Genomic DNA, 21,298 nt, shown 5'->3' on the forward strand with positions numbered 1-21,298 from the left:
ACAAAATGATAGTGATACAGATTTTAATCCCATTTTAATTTTATGTGAACCATTTAGAACAGGTAGACAAATGTAATATGGAATTCAGTAGCCAGTTTGCCCAATCCAGGAGCCAGCAGGGTTTTTTAGGTGAAGGCTCCACTGACAACTAGAGGGAGCCCCAAAAAGTAAGGCTGTCAGCTGTAATTTTTAGGCCCTGTTCAGACATGAGCGATTCCTCATTCTATATTCAGGGATTCATTTTTAACGCGCGGTTATCGTATTGAGAATAAGTTGGTGAAATTGTATCCTATTTTTTAAAGTCCAATTCCAGCCAAAACTTATTTTTTTTATTTTTTTTTGGGGGGGGGTTAGATAACGTAACCCACCCTGTGCTTTTGTTGCTTGCTCTGTCCTTATCAGAGAAATGTAATCACTCTATCTCCCTTTCTACTGTTCACTCCAAGAGCATTGTGCTGAGCTGGACATTCTTGCCCAGCTCAGTCCCAAAGCCAGGGACAAGGCAAATGGCCATATAACTTATTTGCATTGGCGTGCACTAAAAAGTAGGCCAGGCACTGTTCCCAGCATGTTGCGACTGTGTACACATAGAATGTAATTTTGTGATATTTCAACAAAACGGAAAGGGGAGAAAGGAAAGTGTAATGTAAATTTGCCATAATCAGCACATTGGCACTGTAATTCACAGCACACTACAGCTGGTGTATAAACCAAGATGTGTTTAAAAAAAAAAAAAAAGAAAAAAAAAAAAGCAAGCTTCCATGGGCAAAATAGGTATCGGTAATTCCTATTGAGTGCTTGAGAAAAGGTATCGATACTCGGTCTTAAACTTGTATTGTAAACCTCCATGTACAGTATATGAGCCCTAAAAGTCCTGCCTTTTTTTTCCCCCCCTCTATACAGTTCACACGTCCACTACTTAAGTACTGCATGCGCTTTTTTTTTTTTTTTTTTTTTTTTTTTTTTTTTTTTTTTTTTGGTGCTTATAGCAAATGCTGTGTTAAAGTGGTTGTAAACCTAAAAAAAACCAAACCCTGTAAGACAAGGGCATAATGAACTAACATGCATCTCTTGCCTTAGATTGAAGCTGTTGCAGTGGTCCCTGCACAACGATGTGACTGGCGACATGTCTCCCGGAGTTATTTCCGGTTTCACAAACTCCGGCACTGTGATTGGCCAGAGCTGCAAAGACGACGCTCCCACACATGGGTGCGGGAGCCGCCGGTCACTGCACCGGCCCTGAAGAAACTGCACGAGCAGGCCGTTTCTTCATAGTGCATGTGCCAATGACATCGGGGGCAAGCGTATATGGTAAATATCTCCTAAACCGTGCAGGCTTAGGAAATATTTACAGTACCTATAGGTAAACCTTATTATAGGCATACCTGTAGGTACAAGTGGTGTAACTAGGTTTTATAAGCGAGTTGTCTCATCATAAAGACTGAACATTATGTATGTACCCTCAGTATACAGAGTTAAGGGTGTGTGTGTGTAGATATAGATAGAGATATAGATATATTGTGTAATGTGCCTTTTTTATGTGTTTGTTTCCTTTGATCAGTTCCATCTAGTGGCCATTATGCGTTATTTTCCTTAACCACTTCCCATCCCGCGTATAGTAATATGACAGCCGCAAGGTGGCTCTCTCATCCTGGGCGGCCGTCATATGACATCCTCGGCTTCCCACCGCGTCACTCGGGAGCCGATGCATGTGCCTGGTGGCCACGATTTCCGGGCACCTGCGATTGCTTGTCACAGAGCAGGGACGTGGATCTGTGTGTAATCACACAGATCCACGTCCTGTCATGGGAGAGGAGACAGATCGTGTGTTCCTTGTATATAGGAACACCGATCGGTCACCTCCCCCATTCGGTCCCCTTCCCCCACAGTTAGAATCTCACTCACTAGGTAACACATTTAACCCCTTGATTGCCTCCTAGTGTTAACCCCTTCCCTGCCAGTGACATTTATACAGTAATTGGTGCATATTTCTAGCACTGATTGCTATATAATTGTCAAGTGTCCAATTTGCCTGCCGCAATATCGCAATTCTGATAAAAATCGCAGATCGCCACCATTACCAGTAAAAAAAAATTAAATAATAAAAATGCCATCAATCTATTCCCTATTTTGTAAGCGCTATAACTTTTTGCACTTATTGCGAATTTTGTTTTTTATAGCGCAAAAAATAAAGACTGCAGAGGTGATCAAATACCACCGAACGAAAACTCTATTTGTGGGGGGAAAAATGATCAAAATTTCATATGGGTACAGTGTTGCATGACCGCAACTGTCATTCAAAATGTTACAGCGCTGAAAATTGGTCTTGGCAGGAAGGGGGCGAAAATTCCCTGTATTGAAGTGGTTAAATACCTCAGTCAGGAAAATATCATGTTATGGTTTAGATGGAGCTCACTATCATGGGAAATATATTAGACACTGGGGCTGCAACTAACGATTATTTTCGTAATCGATTAGTTGACCGATTATTGTTTCGATTAATCGATTAATCGGTTAATAATCTTATAAAAAAGTGTGGTGTATAATTTAGTTAATATGTAAAGTTTTAAAAAAAGGCAATTTATTCCTATATATCTCTATGCAGTGGTAAATATAAATAACCAACATTATAAGGTTAGGGAGCAAAATATCTAATCCACTCTGAGAATAACAGACAGAAGAGCTATATACTGTATATACTATTAGAGGAGCTATATACTGTATATACTATTAGAGGAGATATATACTGTATATACTATTAGAGGAGAGATATACTGTATATACTATTAGAGGAGAGATATACTGTATATACTATTAGAGGAGAGATATACTGTATATACTATTAGAGGAGAGATATACTGTATATACTATTAGAGGAGAGATATACTGTATATACTATTAAAATGTGAATATGGTAAATATCAGACTCCGAGATCAATTTTTTTTATTTAACAAACAATGTCTTCCTTCAAAAAAAAAAAAATGTTATTTTAAGAACGTTTGTTCGATTTTCTAATCGTTAGTGGGGTCAAAACGACGTTCATTTTCAACCACAGTGATGGGAAAATTTTGAATTAATAGCAAACTTCTTGGTGAAAGGAATTATCAGACAGTGTATGTGGTTTTCGTTCAGAAATTACATTCATTTTAAAAACAGAATGTTAAAAACAAGTGAAAATTTCAAACAACATTCTTTCATTCAGCGAATGTACAAAGATTTCTCGTCTGAATATTTTGTCTGAAAATTGATCGGTGTGGCCAGCACAAGGCTCGGTACACACCTATGCAGTTTGCTTTTGATCTGTTTCTGCAGTGCTTTTTGCTGTGCGTTTTGACTTTTGCGCACGTGATTGTGCTGCGATTTGCGTTTTTGCATTTATTTTTGGCCAATTTGTTGTTTGGAAGATTAAAAAAACAAAAACTGCTGCAATAATTACATGCTTTTTCTGCAGCTTTTCCATTGAAGTATATTGAACCAAAAAAAGCACCGTTTCGCATTAAAAAAAAGTCCCCGACCCTTTCCAAATACGCAGCAGCTGAAAAAAGCATAGATGTGAACGTGTCCCGCAGGAAACCATGTAAATGAACTGTAGTGCGTTTCTGCAAAAAAGCACCAAACACATAGATGTGAACCAGGTCTAAGACGTTTAGTAACATAATGGGGTTAAAAAAACTAAAGTTAGCCCTTTATAGTACAAAGAAAAACAGATCATCACTACTGTAAGGGGTTCATTTTTTTTTACTGTAGTGTAATATTTACAGTAGCGATTATTTGCTCTTTTTGTACTATTAAGGGATTATTTTAGTTTTTTTTTAACCCCATTATGTTACTGGCCGATTAATCGATTATGAAAATAGTAATCGATTAATTTCATAATCGATTAGTTGTCGATTAATCGATTAGTTGTTTCAGCCCTATTAGACACATCACAGGGATTATTGATAGCTATGTATGTGGTTCTTTTTTTTTTTTTTTTTTTTTTTTTTTTTTTTTAAATTATTATTATGAATGGACTTCTTAGTGTGTGTGTGTGTGTGTGTACCAGAACTTATCAGTAACAGCACTTCCTGGTGCAGGGTGACATTGCTACCTCGTCACAATTGGTAGCATTATAAATTAAAGTGCAGCGCTGGGAAATGCAAACAAATAACAAATATCTATAAGTGTAGAACATACAAACATAATGATGATAAATGCATAAAAAAAATCAATAAATCATAATGTCCATGCAAAAATATAAACGTGATGAGACAAATTGATCCCAAGAGAGTGAGTGACTGAAATGGGGGAAAAAAAAACTGTTCGATATGAATTCTGGGAAGAAGTTCGATGTGCTCTTGTGAAAAGGGACCACCATGAGTAGAAATCAATATCAAATGTGCAGGCACCACCAAACAAAATGATCGGGTACTCTTACCAGATCAAGTGGGCTGCTTGCCATTAGCAAAGAGCCAAATGCGTAGAGAAAACAAAGGAAATTGGACTTCACAGGAACCAGCACATAGGAAATGCAGCCACTCCAACTCGACGTCCATGAAAATCCAAGGCTCTGCCAGACATATAAAGATCAGGGAAGGAGAAATGCCAACATAGCATAAAATCCTTAACCAGATATGTTTATTGAAAAAGTAATGCACTTGCATCAATGTAGATGGGTACAGGCACTGTATATATGTGATCACCAAGAAAGGTAATAGGAAGCGTGATAATATGGAGCCAGCACAATACGTCTCAGGGATGTGAAATCCCTGAGATCAATTGTGAAATCTACAATATGAGACACTATTTTAATTTACAGAAACAAAAGCGTTAAGGCCCCTTTCCCATTCTGACTAGCGGATCAGGTCAGACGGTAGTTAAAGTGGAGTTCCACCCACTTTTACAACTCTTCAGCATCCCTCACTAAACTGTGCACTGTAAACGAATTTGGATATTTTTTTTTTTTTTTCTCAGCACCTACTGTATATCTGCTGTATTCATTTTTCACTTCCTCCTCCCTGGCCGCGGCCCATCTCATCATCATTTCCTGTTTGCAATGCCTTGTGGGAAGGGGGGCGGCAACTTCCTCTGACACTGCCGTTGCTATGGAAACCTGACCTGAAACCTATTACACTGCTTGTGCTACACTGAGCATGTGCGAGATCTGCAAGGATGAGATCCAGGAAGAAATACAGTCTGGCTTCAGATGCCCACACTTAAGATGGCCACAGCCTGCTGGAAGTTTACAAAATAACAAACTACTGCTATAAACTAACAAAACAGACCTTAGTTTACAGACTAACTTTACTAGAATACATTAAGCTTGTGTATTATAGGGGTATTTTTATTTATTTAAAAAGTATAATTTTGGCTGGAACACCACTTTAAGTGTAAATGGACAGATGAACCGTTTACATCTGATCACCCATAGAGGAGAAAGGGCTGTGCCCACTCTGCATAAGCGTAGCGGACACAGACCAGTTATCCGCCTGCTCAGCTGGGATTAACAGACAGATCCCCCTCTGAGCAAGCAGACTCTTGGCAGAGTCGGTCACATGTGAAAGGGGCCTAAGATTACTGTTATCAGGTAGGTTTACTTTAACTTGATTTTTTTTCTTTTTTTTAAAGTGCAGCAGTGGCCAGGCTATGGACAGATTAACCAATTAAGCACCAGAAGGATTTACCCCCTTCCTGACCAGAGCATTTTTTGTGATTTGGCACTGCGTCGCTTTAGCTGACAATTGCGTGGTCGTGCGACGTTGTACCCAAACAAAATTGATGCCCTTTTTTTCCCACAAATGGAGCTTTATTTTGGTGGTATTTGATCACCTCTGCGGTTTATTTTTTTTTTTTTGCGCTATTATTACTTTTGTTTCATGCGACAGGTGGGTCTCCTGAAGAATGACCACACCTGCCCCATAGTGCTCAATTTCTTTCAAAATTCTTTGCCTCTTAGCAGATGTGTTTAACCGCCTGCCATTATACGTCAAAATTTACTGTTGTCATATTGGATTAAAGAGGGCCCCTACTTTCCTGAAGGTAGATCATGTCCCATAATTGGGGTCTAACTTTACCCGGTCTAGGCCTTTTAAAGAGCTTTTAATGCTTGCTTGTTTAGGACATTGAAATAATTCAACACGCAAAGTCTAAGCACAGGTTTACTGTAAGATGTGGTTAGCATACAAGTAAATTGCGTAGCCAGTAAAAAAAAAGAAATCCCAGTACTGAATTGCCCTTTTAAGTTGGCAATAATCCTGAACTATTAACCCCACTGTCCAATTTAATAAAAAGCATCCTTCACATACCTGATCAATTCGTCTTTTGTATTAGCCCTCAAATATGAAAACAAATAGACGTTCTTCCTTTGTGGCTGAGTTGCTCCCATTGCTTTGCCAGATATTGGCACAGCAGTCTCCTCTGCAAACTGCAGCTATTCACGCCAACTAGCTCTCCAAAGTGACAGCCTCCTCGGTAAACCACAGCACTTCACCCACCAGCTCTCGGTTTGAAAGCCTGAACTCTTGCATGTGTGATCAGCACAGTACTCCCTGACAGAAATTTGGGGACGTCCATTGCACATGTGGGGTTATTTTTACATAAGGTAAAACAAGTTTTGGAGCAGATTAAGTGCATCTAGTAATACTGAGCTAGAGGAAACAGGAAATAATTAGTGAGGGGTTAATACTTTGATTCACTGACCACAAGCATGCAATTAAGGAAGTCAGAGTAAAGTCAGAAGTCTATCTTAGGCTCGATTCACACCTATGCATGTTGCTTTTGAGCGTTTTTGGAGGTTTTTTTTTCATGCTTGGCACGTTTTTGAGCAGCGTTTTTGCCGCGATTTGCGTTTTGCGTTTTTTTTTTTTTTTTTTTTTACAGTCTTAAAAAAAAATTACAAAAAAAAAAAAATAAAAAAAAAAAAAACGGCAAAAACGCTGCAAAAACGGTGCACTTGCGTTTTTGATGCTTGTCCATTGAAATCCATTACATGCAAAACGCTGCTTTTTGCATGAAAAAAAGTCCCCGACCCTTTCCAAAAACGCAGAGATACAAAAAAGCATTGATGTGAACATGTTCCATAGGAACCCATGTTAAAAAATTCCCATGCATTTCTGCAAAATGCAAAATGCATCAAAAAACGCGCTAGTGTGAATGGAGCCTTAATACCTAGTTTTGGTCAATGATTAAGTGCCAGGTCACACCAGTGCTGCTTCAAAGTCCTGCAACTTTGAAGCTGACATCCCTGCGTGACGTCATTGCAACTTGCATACGACTTCTTTAAAAGAAGTCAATGCAAGTCATGTTGAAGTCTCCTCAAAGTAGTGCAGGAACCTTTTGACTCGCCAATTAGAACGGTTCTATTGCTGTTAATGGGGGCAGGGTGAACCTGGGCTCTGAGTAAAGACAGAAATGGAAACATTCAATTTTCTCTTGAGACTGGTTTTCTTTCATATGAATTGGTCTCAAAGCAAAATTTCTGCCTATCTATGGAATCCTCATTTGACGTCCAGTCCAGTTTAGCAAATGAAAACGAATCCTGTATAGCTTCTCGGGACCTGAATCGGGGTCAGATGAGGTTTTGGTACCTTTTGACCTGACAGCTTCACTACTCTCTAGGCCCTAAGCTATACAAGCCATGGTGTCACACCTTTCATTGATGATCTCTAAAGAGCTTAAAACGCATTTGCTTTGACCTGCCTAAAATCTAATGCTTGTCTCTCCTATCACAGAGACCTGTCTGTTACATTGAGCAGAGAGTACTCTCGTGGGGAACTGCAGGCTCCACACTATGGGCCCATTTTATGAATGTGCCATAGTGTCCATAACCTAGTATAATGGAGAGCAGATAGCAATTCTAAATTGACCCCTTAAGCTGGCCATAGATTTATTTATTTTCAGCCTGTGGCTGAATGTTGAAGAAAAATCCCAAATCCTCCCTCCACACAAACAAGGAGTGAAGGAATCTATCCGCTCCCACCTTCGAAAGATGCCAAATATGGCAGGGGAGGAAGCAAATAAGTGGAGCTTCCCCTTTTGGGTGGGGCCCTGCTTTAACTGATGAAGGTAAACTTGACAGAGTGAATCTCTTACGGGCATGGGCGGCAATAAAAACGTGATAGATGTTCTAATCCCTCACCACTCTGTCTAAAAACTAAAAAACTTTCTAAAGCATTACAGTATTAGAATTCTGTTTTGATACCTTTTAACCTCTTCCCGACCGGCGCACGCCGATGTACGTCGGCAGAATGGCACAGCTGGGCAAATGGACTTACAGGTACATCCATTTGAATTTCCTGCCATGCCATTGCGTGCACGCCGCCGCAGGCCAGGAGCTCCGTGAGTCGGGACGTGGGTCCCGTGGACTCTATCGTCGCGGAGAGGACGAACGGGGAGATGCTGATGTAAACAGCATCTCCCCGTTCTGCCTAGTGACAAGTGTCACTGATCTCTGCTCCCTGTCATCGGGAGCAGTGATCAGTGTAGTGACACTGCTAGCCCATCCCCTCTACAGTTAGTAATCACTGCCTAGTACTGACTTAACACCGCCCCGCCCCCTAGTGGTTAACCCTATTCACTGCCAGTGTCATTTACACAGGAATCAGTGCATTTTTATAGCACTGATTGCTGTATAAATGACAATGGTCCCAAAAATGTGTCAAAAATGTTCAACATGTCCGCCATAATGTCGCAGTCACAATAAAAATCGCTGATTGCCGCTATTACTAGTAAAAAAAAAAAAATGAATAATAAAAATGCCATAAAACTATCCCCTATTTTGTAAACGCTATAACTTTTAAGCAAACCAATCAATAAACGCTTATTGCGATTTCCCCCCCCCCCCCCCCCCAAAAATATGTAGAAGAATACAATCGGCCTAAACTGAGGGAAAAAAATGTTTTTATATATTTTTAGGGGATATTTATTATAGCAAAATGTAAATAATGCGTTTTTTTTTTTTTCAAAATTGTCGCTCTAATTTTTGTTTATAGCGCAAAAAATCGCAGAGGCGATCAAATACCACCAAAAGAAAGCTCTGTTTGTGGGGAAAAAAAAGAATGTCAATTTTGTTTGGGAGACATGTCGCACGACCCCGCAATTGTCAGTTAAAGCGACGCAGTGCCGAATCTCAAAAAACGCTCTGGTCAGGAAGGGGGTACAATCTCCCGGGGCTGAAGCAGTTAAGGCTAGGTTTACACCTAATGTGCTCTGTGAACCAAATTTTCTTAGGGCTGGAGCCCCCCCAATCCCGGTGGAAACCGGTGTGATTTACACGCTGTCCCGCAACCACAACTGTGAACCTAGCCTTGAGCAGTATTAAATCCAAAAGCAAACCTTTATTATATTTCAGCTTACCAATACTTTCTTTTCTCTTATTTTTACCTGGTGATCTTGCCATTACGTCTGTTATTTTGAAAAAGGGAAAAAAAAAAATCTCTTCTACAGATGTATACATTACAGAGATGAGACAAATCATTTACTACTGACGGGAGTGCTTGTAAAGGATCAGCTTTAATTTATGTAAAACCTTTATCCCAAAAGGAAAAACTGTTTAACCACTTACCAACCCGGCCAATTCTGACACTTTGCTCCTACATGTAAAAATCATCCTTTTTTTGCTAGAAAATTACATAGAACCCCCAAACATTATATATGTTTTTTTAGCAGAGACCCTAGAGAATACAATGGCAGTCATTGCAACTTTTTATCTTGCACGGTATTTGTGCAGCAATTTTTCAAACAATTGGAAACAATTGGAAAAAAAACAGTTTCATGCTTTAAAAAAAAAACAAAACAGTAAAGTTAGCCCAATTTTTTTACATAATGTGAAAGATGAAGTTGCGCCGAGTAAATAGAAACCTATCATGTCACGCTTCAAAACTGCACGCGCTCGTGGAATGGCGATAAACTTCGGTACTTAAAAATCCCCATAGGCGATGCTTTAAAATTTTTTTACTGCTTACATGTTTTGAGTTACAGAGGAGGTCTAGGGCTAGATCTATTGCTCTCACATCTGTGGTTTCAACACCGTTTTCATATGTGGGCGGGACTTGCGTATGCGTTTGCTTCTGCGTGCGAGCATACGGGGACAGGAGCACTTTAAAAAATTTTTTTTTTAATTGTTAATTTTACTTAAATTTTAATTTGACACTTTAAAAAAAAAAAAAAAAATTTTTGATCACTTTTATTCCTATTACAAGGAATGTAAACATTCCTTGTAATAGGAATATGGCATGACAGGTCCTCTTTACAGTGAGATATGGGGTCAATAAGACCCCACATCTCACCACTAGGCTGGGAAGCCTGAAATAAAAAAAAAAAAAAAATAAAACGATCACCGCTTCCCAGCCGAAGCGGCGCCGTTTTTTTGAATGCAGAGGCCGGGCGTGATGCCATAACATCGCGCCCGGCCTCCGACGATCATAGAGACTCCGGCGACCATCTGGTCCGCCGGAAATCTCTATGATCAACATCCGGGGCCGGCGGATCCGCTCTCCGATTCACCGATCGCAGAGGTGAGTCGGAGCAAGCACGGGAGGGGGGGGGGTCCCCTCTTGCTGCCCGTAAGAACGATCAAGCGGCTGTCCCGCCGCTATGATCATTCTTATGGTGTAGGGAATCGCCGGCTGAAACCGGCAATATCTGAATTATGTCTCTAGCTGCAGGCATCATTCAGATATACACCCACAAACCCAGGACGTCCATGGATGTCCTACGGTCGGCAAGTGGTTAACTCATTTATAAAGTGTTAGCTGGAGTTCAGCTTCAATTTTGCAATATATCTAATATGGCTGCTGCTGTCCAAATGCTGCCCCCCCCCTCTGCTTTATTCAGATTGGGGCACTCTGATACAGGTGGTCTGTTAATGGTAAAAACAGAGTGGGGAAACTAATGCAGCCCGCACATCTAAGGATTGGTAAGCTATTACATTTTTGGTTTAGTGTTTAATACCGCTTTAAAAATACTATATGAAAAATCGGATCCGCTTAAAGGGTCAGGATGGCAAGTTCCGTGGTAGTTTTGCTGGTTATTTGTGCTCTTGCCTTAGAGGTTGTCATTTATCTGGTTCATACTTTGTGTTTGCCTTCCTGCTGCCAGATCTTCAAAAGAGCAAGTTGTGAAGAAACAATACATTCCTTCCATGTCAACCATTGCCTGTCTGTGGTCTGCTTCACTAATATTTAGTCACACATGAGGGAATCTGTCTCCTCTTATTGATGGGGTATGTGTGGGTTTGTTTAACAAGAATTTCATAGGGATATGCAGTCTGTTTACTGTATATTTCTCTTACTATGACTGATAAAGACTTTATAATAGCATCATGCATGTTATATTTTAGATATGTGAAATTTTGTACATTTTCACTAATCCCGTTTTTTGCTTGGCATGCTGCAAGGGTATTTTTTTTATTTGTGTCTGGAGTTAGGCTGGCCATACATTTATCCAATTCCACTTGTACAATTTTCCTTTTAGATTTACAAAAAGCATATAATATGAGGTCAAACCTAAACACTTTCAATTAGTATACAGTCAGGAAGGCCCTTGCACTACACAGTTGAAAGTAGATCTAAAGGAAATTGAATAAGAAAATTGTATAATGTATGGCCAGCTTTAGGCCCCTTTCACACGGGGCTGTCTGTTTTTTAGTACTCCGCTTGCTCAGCGGTGATCGCTCCGTTGATTCCCGCTGAGCCGGCGGATGACAAGTTCGTCTCTGCACGCTGTGCAGGGACGGACCTGTCAGAGTCCGCTCTCCCCTATGGGGGGATCAGATGATTACGGACCACCTGTCCATTTTTTATCCGATCCGCCAGATGGATGGAAAATAGTGTTGATCGGATCGGGGCAGAACGGATGTCAGCGGACATGTCACCACTGACATCCGTTGCTCCATAGAGCTGTATGGAGCGACCATTCAGATCCGCCTAAAAAACTGACAGGCGGATCTGAACGGTCCACACGTGAAAGGGGCCTTGTGGTTTTAAAGCTCCAGTTTAGCCTAAAAAAAAAAAAAAACTTCTCTATAGTTTTAGTGTCCTAACTGGCCAGTAATGAAGTATGCCTCACGTATTGCTGGCAGTTGAATCCTATCCTAATGAAAATTAAATTAAATACGTTCTTGATTAAAAAAATAAAACTAAAAAAATGAAATGGTGTTTTTGGTTTGTGGTGTTCAGATGCAGTGAAGATCCGCTTTAAAAAAACAGGCTGCAGCTTCCCTCCGCCACCCCTTAGGCTCGGTTTACACTAGTGTGATGTGGGAACCCTGCGAATCCATTGCGGGGTTCCTGCATCGCACCTGACTCGCAAGGCAGTTCACACTGCACTATGCGAACTGCTGGGAGTGTCAATAGAAAGTTGACACCCCAAAATCAGTTTGCATATCGCAGTGCAAACTGACAGTTCAGACATGACATGGATCGCATGCAATTCGATGCTGGTGCAGACCAAAAAAAAGGGTCCTGTCCGAGTTTGGTCCTAATGCGATGCACATTCAGCCATACTATCTGTCTGAAATCGCATTGCACAAACATCGCATTCAGTGGCGCACTGGTGTGAACCAGGACTTATATTTGCCTGAGCCTGATATTGATCCAGTGATCTGCACACATTAACAATTTTTGTTAATTAAAAAAATAATAATTTACAATCGCTTTATACTATTGTCGGACACTTTCAAAATGTTCAATTGCTCTGTGTAATACCTCACATTATGTCTCCTTAATAATTTATCTCATAAAGTAGAAAAGCATTGTGTGGTTGTTGACTAGTTAGTTTTGTTGATGACTTTTTACCTGAGCATCTTCAGTTTGTCTAATGAGTTAAATCAAAGTGCTGATCCAACCTTCTGATAAAATAAGATCACTGGGCAACCTGCACCACATATATTTTGGAAATGCCAGTTTATAAATAATACCGCCTGCTTCTGTATGCAACTCTGCACTAATGGAAATTAAATGTCATCTGCTCACAGCTGTGCAACGTGTTATGTTCATTGGTGCTTATGAAAAAAAACCTTTGCCCCCTTGTCTAGTCAGTGCAAAATTGACAGGGTCTCTTTAGATCCAACTCATCCCACTTATAATTCACAGTGCTTCACCACAGTTTCCACAAATTGTTACCCCATTAATGCATTCTATGCATTAAGTTTAAAAAAAAAACCTGTGTGCAGCAGCCCCCTAATACTTGCCTGAGTCCATCTCTTTCCAGCGATGTTGCGGGAGAAACTTGGCTGTCCAGGACTCTTCCTCCTCATTGGCTGAGACAACAGCGGAGCAGCATTGGCTCTCGCTGCTATTAAAGTCAGCCAATGAGGAGAGAGAGGGGGCAGGGCCTAGATGCAGCTCTGTGTCTGATTGGACACAGGGAGCTGTGACTTGGGTGCCCCCATAGCAAGCTGCTTGCTGTGGGGGCACTTAACAGGAGGGAGGGCCAAGGAGTGACTAAGGCCCCTTTCACACTGGGGCGGTGGGGGCGTTGGCGGTACAACAGCGCTATTTTTAGCGCTGCTGTACCGTCGTTCTTGCAGCTGTATTCGGCCGCTAGCGGTGCGGTTTAAACCCCCGCTGGCGGCCGAAAAAGGGTTAAAATCACTCGTACAGCGCGGCTATAGCCACGGTATTGCCGCGGTATAGCTGCGCTGTCCCATTGATTTCAATGGGCAGGAGCGGTGAAGGAGCGGTGAATACACTGCTCCTTCACCGCTCCAAAGAATCGGTTTGCAGGACTTTTTTCACCGTCCTGCCAGCACACCGCTTCAGTGTGAAAGCCCTCGGGCTTTCACACTGAACAAACAGCGGAGGCTGTTTAGGGGCGGTTTGCAGGCGGTATTTTTAGCGCAATACCACCTGCAAACCGCCCCAGTGTGAAAGGGGTCTAAGAGAGAAACCGAGAAGAGGATCTGGGTTGCTCTGTGCAAAACCACTGCACAGAGCAGGTAAGTATGACATGTTTGTTATTTTTGACACAAAAAAACTCCCAAACCATATATTTTCTGAAAGCACATGGCCAGTAGAATACAAATATGATGCTACTGATTTTTAGGGCACAATTAGATTTGCGCAGATGTTTATCAAAACAATGTTTTTGCTAAAAATACACTAAAATCATTATTGGCAGATAACGCGGCACATTTTACAAAATTCCTACTAAATATAAAAGCTAACCTGTATTGAGTTAATAAACAACCACTATTTGTAAATTTTAGATTGCGCCTTTTTGTGAAATGGTGAAAATCGAACATATGCAAAAATGTAAAGCTCCAAATTTTTCAAATCTAGAGGTTTTCATTATTCCCTTAGGCTTCATGTACACGGGATGTTTTTCCAACATCTCCTGAAAAATGTAACTTGACAGATAGTAACCCATTTGTAAAAATGTCCGTTTTGCCGCATTTACATGCCACGTTTGCATTTTTAGAAGCGTTTTTTGAGAGAGAGAGAGATTTTTTAAATAGCCAAAAATTAAACCGCCTGTAAATGAAACGCAGCTAAACGCGAATTACCGCTTTGCCTCTTGAAATGCCTCTAAACTCAGCTTCTGAATCGATTTTTTTTTTTTTTTTTTTTGCGTTCCCAAAAAAAGCCTCAGCTCAACTGCCTAGAAATTATTATAAACGACCCTTTGTAAATGTACTGATAAGATAACATAGAGGAGGGTTGAATAAGATGCCCAACTGCTCCTAAATGTCCGTTTTTAGCAGCAGCGGTGTACATGAAGCCTTACAGCTTTCAGAGTTTGTTAACCATATATTTTCTGAAAGCGTATGACCTGCAGAATAAAAAGGTGCTACTGCTTTTAACGCCCTGCGATATTTGCGCAAATGTTTGTCAAAACCATATATGTGCTAAAAATTCTCTAAAATTTTTAGCAGATATAAACACAACAAATTTTACAAAATTCCTGCCAAAATATAAAAGCTTAACCTACATACATGCAATGCAGAGCTCAGGGGTGCTCTGTATACAGAGTGCAGTGTTGAGGAGTGAGCTACATACAGAGTGCAAGGTTTAGGGGTGTGCTAATTCACAGCTTGCAGGGTTCAACTCTTTCACAGGCTTTCCAAATCTCTCTTCCACCCCTCCCCTTGGCTGACCGGATTCGGTCTTGCAGGCCATGTATGTGTGTGAGCTTTAAACAGCTAAACTAAAAACCCAGTAGCTTAAAGTGGTTGTACAACCTCTTTACCTACAGGTAAGCGTATATTAAGACTTACCTGTTGGTGCTGGAAACATCTCCTAAACCTCCACGGTTTAGGAGATATTTACAATAAAGCCGAGCGCCAATGTCTATAGTGCATGTGCACATTAGAAAGGGCAGATCGTGCCGTTTCTAAAGGGGTCATGGCATGACTGGAAGCACATGTGATGTCACGCGACTCCGGCCAGTCACAGAGCTGGAGTTCGTGGCCCCGGAAGGAAGAGGGGTGAAGATGGGCGCTCGCTGCTAGTGGGGACAGCGGTGACATCGCAGGCTTTGGTTTCAGGTAAAGGACACATAATGGGCTACTATGCGATGCATAGTAGCCCATTATGCTTTACCTTTGCAGGGAAATAAAGAGGTAAAACCCATCAGGGTTTACTTTTCTCTTTAACATTTTGAAGTGTGATACCAAGGCCCTGTTGAGTACAAAACCCAACGTTGTGTGGTGGTCCACCAGGCAAATGCCACAATAGATGGATAGGGGTTCTTCTAAGATAGCCCATTACACACAGGTGACAGTAGTGTATATTTTTATGTCAGGGACACATGGAACTTTGACAATTCCTGGAATTCTTACAATTAGACCCCTTTCACACAGGTGTTTTTCAGGTGCTTTTGGGCTAAAAATAGCGCCTGAAAAACGGCTCCGCTGCAGTCTCAGTGTGAAAGCCGGAGGGCTTTCACACTGTGGTGATGCGCTGGCAGGACGTTAAAAAAAAAAACTCCTGCAAGCAGCATTTTTGGCGCAGTGAAGGAACGGTGTATACACCGCTCCTGCCCATTCAACTGAATGGGCACGGCTGCAGGACCACCAGCAAAGCGCTGCTGCAACGTCGCTTTGCGCGTTGTCGTAACCGTTTTTCAGCTGCTAGCGGGGGTTAAAACTGCCCTACTAGCGGCCGAAAACCCCTGCAAAAACGACGATAAAGTGCCGCTAAAAATAGCGGCGCTTTACCGCCGACGCCTCAGTGTGAAAGGGGCCTAAAAGAATGTGTTGCTTGGGAAACCTGATAGCAAAACTGTTAACCAATTACAGTGCTTTCACCCCACACCCAGGACAGGATAAGTTAAATGCAGGTGCTATTTACGGCACAGATATTGGATTCCACTAATCATTATCCATCCTGTACCCAGAATGGGTCCAAGCTTGAGAATTCTAAATGTACATAAATGCTAGATATGCTTGTTACATAAACATACTTTTGCTGTTTCTTCTAAATCTGTGCAATGTGAATCTTAAATCATTTTGTGTTTTATTGTAAAGTTAGCAAAGGAACACTACCTTTTTAGGCCTCATGCACACTGGATGTTTTTACAGCAGCTGTTTTTGGCTTCAGGTGTTTTTTTTGCATCCAGCATTTTATCCCATGTGTCCATGCGCACACACAGGCTGTTTTCGGTGTTTTTTTAGATGAGTGTTTTCTGGCTGGAAAAAACCCAGAACTAGTGGGTTTTAGGAGTTTTTCAACTGTAAAAATGCTTTATCTCTGATAAAAGCTTAAAAACGCTAAAAAAAAAAAAAAACCCATGGCTTTCAGCATTTTTGAGCCATAAGCTCTTGTGGAAGTATAGTTTTGCTAAAAAACACTACTGCAAAAATGCTGCATAACTCATTCTACAGCTTTCTACAGCTAACGCTACTGGTGTTTTTACACTGTCCAGTGTGCATGAGGCCTTAAAAGGAGAGGGATTACTTAGCCATACTGCTGTCCATCATTCTATTCCTGATAAAATGTGTTGGACAGCTGACTATTCAAGAGTGTCGACCACTGGGGTCCATCTCAGCTCTCACTGGTTCCTCCTGCTGTCCACCTTGTCACCACTGTCCCCTGTAGTGATGTTGAGGTCAGCAGGGGTGAGCCAGTAAGACCTGCGAAGAACCAAGGAATATGACGGCCTGTGAAGGGCTGGTTACCCGGTAAACTTCAGGGATAATTTTCCTGGGAACATAGTGGTGTTAAGGAGCAGGGTGTAATATGTTGCTAAACAAGCAGCCCCTCCCCACACCCTCCAAAAGCCCCTGCTGTAACAGTGGTCCCGGAATATTGTCTCTGCACCTGTTGTCACAATTTGGGGGGGGGAGGGGGGGGGATATGGCCAGGTGGGCAGAGCCATTCAATTACTGATTTCTGTGGATTGGAGAACTACAACTGCCATCAGGCATTGCAGCTGCAACTGTAGTTCCCAAATAGCTATCAGAGCACTCTAGGTAGTTCATTGCTGCTTCCTGTCATTCAGTAACTGCCTGCCCGTATGAGGTATGAGCAGACAGATACACTCAGTCTACAGGAGCCTTGCGTTGCACCCTGGTAGCGTTTGCAATGCTTACAGGCTCCTAATAAATAAATAAATTTAGAAATGCATTTTTTTTAACCTGCAAAAAGATGTGCATTCATTTGGGGTTTTCTTAGTGAATTTATCCTTTTAATTTTGGTTTGGTCTGTCACCATACAGAAATTACAATCTGGGTCTGCTTTTGATTAAACTCTTTCAATTATATAAAAATTACTTTGAGATTTACCCTTTCTATGATTATGCTTCAGTGTATGTATGGGCTGTTCTTTGTATCACTTTTTTTTGTTTATTTTTACAACAGTGATGTTCTCGCCCTGCCTATTTTCAAGCAAGAAGAGTCCAGTTTGCCTTCTGAAAATGAAAACAAGATTCTACCTTTTCAGTATGTGCTGTGTACAGCTACCTCCCCCGCTGTGAAGCTTCATGAAGAGACCCTCACCTATCTCAATCAAGGTGAGACCTGGAGATCTCATGATCAAATTTCACATAACTGACCATCGTTCCATGCCTTGTCTCATGGGTTGGACAGTAGACCTTCAAAGAGATCTTTTTAAATTTGTACTCTTGTTAAAGTTGACCTTCAGAGCTGGAGATGGGTGTGTGTGTAAATCCAGGAAGTGAACAGGCAGCAGCTTCAGCTGCCCACAGTAAAAATGTTTGCAGCCCGACTCAGTGGAGGGAGATTTCTGCAGCATATTTGACAAGTACAGAATCACAGTATATATAAAATAATATGCAAAGTGGTTGGTGGAGGGAAGCTTCAGAATGGCAAAGATGGTTTTTATTACAAATTATGTGAGCAGACTGCAGTTCCTCTTTAAGTTTGTTGCATCAGATCTAGTGGTGCACGGAAATGAAAATTCTGAACCGAAAATTTAGGATGCACTAAAAAAAACTGAAATGGACAGGGTTTTTTTTTTTTTTTTTTTTTTTTTTTAATAAAAAAAAAATCTATTATAGTCGACTTTTTAATTGAAATTTTTTTCAAAGTGCTTTTTCATCCCTATAAACTCTATGTATGTCTTCACACTGGTCCGTTGCGCTTCTCCCCATTGCAAACACACCCATGTTGCGTTTTTGATGTGGTTTGAGTCATATGACCTTTGAAAATTGCTGCAGAATCGCATGCGGTTTCAGTGGCCATTATCTGCACCTTTTTTCCTATTGGCAAAACGCAGATAACCCTATTTTTGCCTGAAAATTTTTGGCGCATCCCTAAGCCGTTCTATTTAGGTTAAGCTAGCCATAGACAGTTCTTGTTGAAGCCAACGAATTTCAATCCGTTGATGGGGAGGCAGCCACCAGCAGTGATCATTGTACTCTGCAAGCAGGAAATGCGGGGTAGAACTCAATAGTGCTGCAGGAGGGATTCCTCCAACAGTCGGGAAGCAAGCAATTTTTTCTTTCCTTCAACCAATGGTTTTATTTGACACTTGCCTTTTTATTTAATCTTGATTGGAACCCTGGGTCAGTTCTGTAATGTTCCTGTCTTATGTAGGCAACATCTTGTATGTTATAAACGGTGTGACTATGCTGATATCCTATCTTGCATAATATAAAAGTCAAGAATCACTTCTCTATTTCAACTGGGGGGGGGGGGGGGGGGGTGTAAGCTCTTTGTGTGTTTCAGCCTCTGCTACTTTCACACTCCCCAAAACTTACACTCCAGTGTCTAAGTAATTTGAAAGAAAGGTAATCTCTTCCAGTGCCAGACTTGCTACCTCCACAGTCCAGCTCCTTACTCTCACCCTCTGCTCCTGCTCTTTCTTACAACTGCCCCATTACCTTAACACTGCAACCTTCCTCTCATTCATCCCTCTGCTTTTCCAACAGTTGCCTGCCCCCAGGCTGTAAAGTTGGCTTCAGTTGCCTTCTGGCCACTTGCCATTGTTTAGCATTGTGCTGCTTCCTCCTTCACTTCCTCTTCACTAAGACTGCTGAGCTCTGAGGAAGAGGGGATGTTCCCCTCGAAACGCGTCAGCTAGCAGTGATCCCTGAGAGTTTATCTGTGACCTCTGGAGGGCTCCACTCATCCTAGACTGCATGCTGCAAAATTTTATGACAAACTAAAACTTTTTTTTGAATAAAAAAGTCGGCTTTTTTTTTTTTTTTTTTTGTTTTGTTTAGCAAAAAATAAAAACCCCAGAGGTCATCAAATACCATCAAAAGAAAGCTCTATTTGTGGGAACTAAAATTATAAAAATTTAGTTTGGGTACAGTTTTGCATGACCGCGCAATTGTCATTCAAAGTGCGACAGCGCTGAAAGCTGAAAATTGTCCTGGGCAAAAGTATCCAGTATTGAAGTGGTTAAAAGATTCACCTTTGTAAACAAAAAATATTTTCAGGTTAAAGTGCATTTATTATATATATATATATATATATATATATATATATATATATATATATATATATATATATATATATATATATATATATATATATATATATATATATTTATATTATGCGTAAGCTGTCTGCTTGTACCTCGTAGGTAGCATCAATGAACTACCTAGAGCTGTCAACAGCCCCTAGTAATCCATTGAGAACTACCAGCTGATAGCTACAAAGGATGAATGAAAAGAACTTATTTATTTTTTGCGACCGTGAGATCAGGGAGAAAATCCCGCGACTCGCTGTCACTACAGGCAGCAGATCAGGGAGATGCTGCAGCAGTGGGAACATGTTGCATGTTCCACCCTAAAAATGGGTGGACCATCTACCCAAAGATGAAACTTGTCCTTTAAGGCAAAACCCATTGACATGCGTTTTTGATTTGTCATGGGACTTAATGTGTCACAAGTTGCATGAGAAGTCGCTGCAGTGTGACCCCAGGGCTAAAGTGGATTCCAGGCAAATAGCCAATCAGTTTAATTACATAAATATTATGTTTTGCAATGTTGTGATTTTGTGCCTTGAATCTTATTTCTTGTTCGTAAAGTACAGGACACGCGCTTCTTTAAATCATCATAACTAGGTTATATGCAGCTAACCTTCAGGTGATTAGACACTAGCAAAAAAGGCTGCAGGGGTGTTTCCCTATATAACCCCTCCCACTCCAAGCTAGCCTTAGTTTCAGTGTAATTAGGTGATGTACCTCTTCCTCTAAGAGAAATGTACCTTGATACATGAAGGGTTTTTTTTTTTTTTTTCCCCCATTCTGGGGCGTGTTTCCTAAATTTAATTTTTTTTTCCAACACTCTCCATTATAGCCACTGCAGCTTTTTAGATCCATAATTTATTGAAGCACAAATAATCACATGTTAGAGGTACAGAAACCAATCACAGAACTGTCATTAGACCCCTTTCACACTGAGGCGTTTTTCAGGCGCTTTTGGGCTAAAAATAGTGCCTGTAAAGCGGCTCCCCTGCAGTCTGTGTGAAATCCGGAATGCTTTCACACTGAGGCAATGTGCTGGCAAGGATGTTAAAAAAAGAGGAGCAAGTACGTCTAGGGAGGATGAAAGCGTGTTGTTGTAGATGGAAGTGGTTAGGTCTGGGCAGGACAGGGGTGCGATTTTGTCTTAAAGGTCATCAGTAGCAGAATGAAGAAGGGAAGGGTTGAGGTTGTGAAGGTTTCTGCGAGTAGTGGTTTGTGGGTTGGCAGCATGGGAGGTAGGAGACAAGGAGAGTGTGCAACGGATAAGACTGTGATCAGAGAAAGGAAAGGGGGTGTTGGGGAGGTTGCAGGGAGTGCAGCGATGGGAGAATAAAAATGTTTATGCTTAAATGTCAGCTTGGAGGGATTACAGCAAGGGGAGATAGTTGCTTTCATAGTTTGTCCAGATTATAAGGGGGTTGGATACCTAGTTAGGTGATGCAGT

At 41.2% G+C, this 21,298-nt stretch overlaps 1 protein-coding gene across 1 annotated transcript in view; it reads left to right on the forward strand.

The window, feature by feature from the left end:
• Positions 1 to 21,298, forward strand: part of TFCP2 (transcription factor CP2) — a 152,881-nt gene that overhangs the window by 13,601 nt on the left and 117,982 nt on the right. Inside the window, exon 2 of the mRNA XM_073612490.1 lies at positions 17,778 to 17,929. Within this exon, the coding sequence (XP_073468591.1) occupies positions 17,778 to 17,929 (152 nt within the window). The remainder of the gene's footprint in view (positions 1 to 17,777; positions 17,930 to 21,298) is intronic.

Source organism: Aquarana catesbeiana, linkage group LG02 (assembly GCF_042186555.1).
Source record: "Aquarana catesbeiana isolate 2022-GZ linkage group LG02, ASM4218655v1, whole genome shotgun sequence".
NCBI lineage: Eukaryota > Metazoa > Chordata > Amphibia > Anura > Ranidae > Aquarana > Aquarana catesbeiana.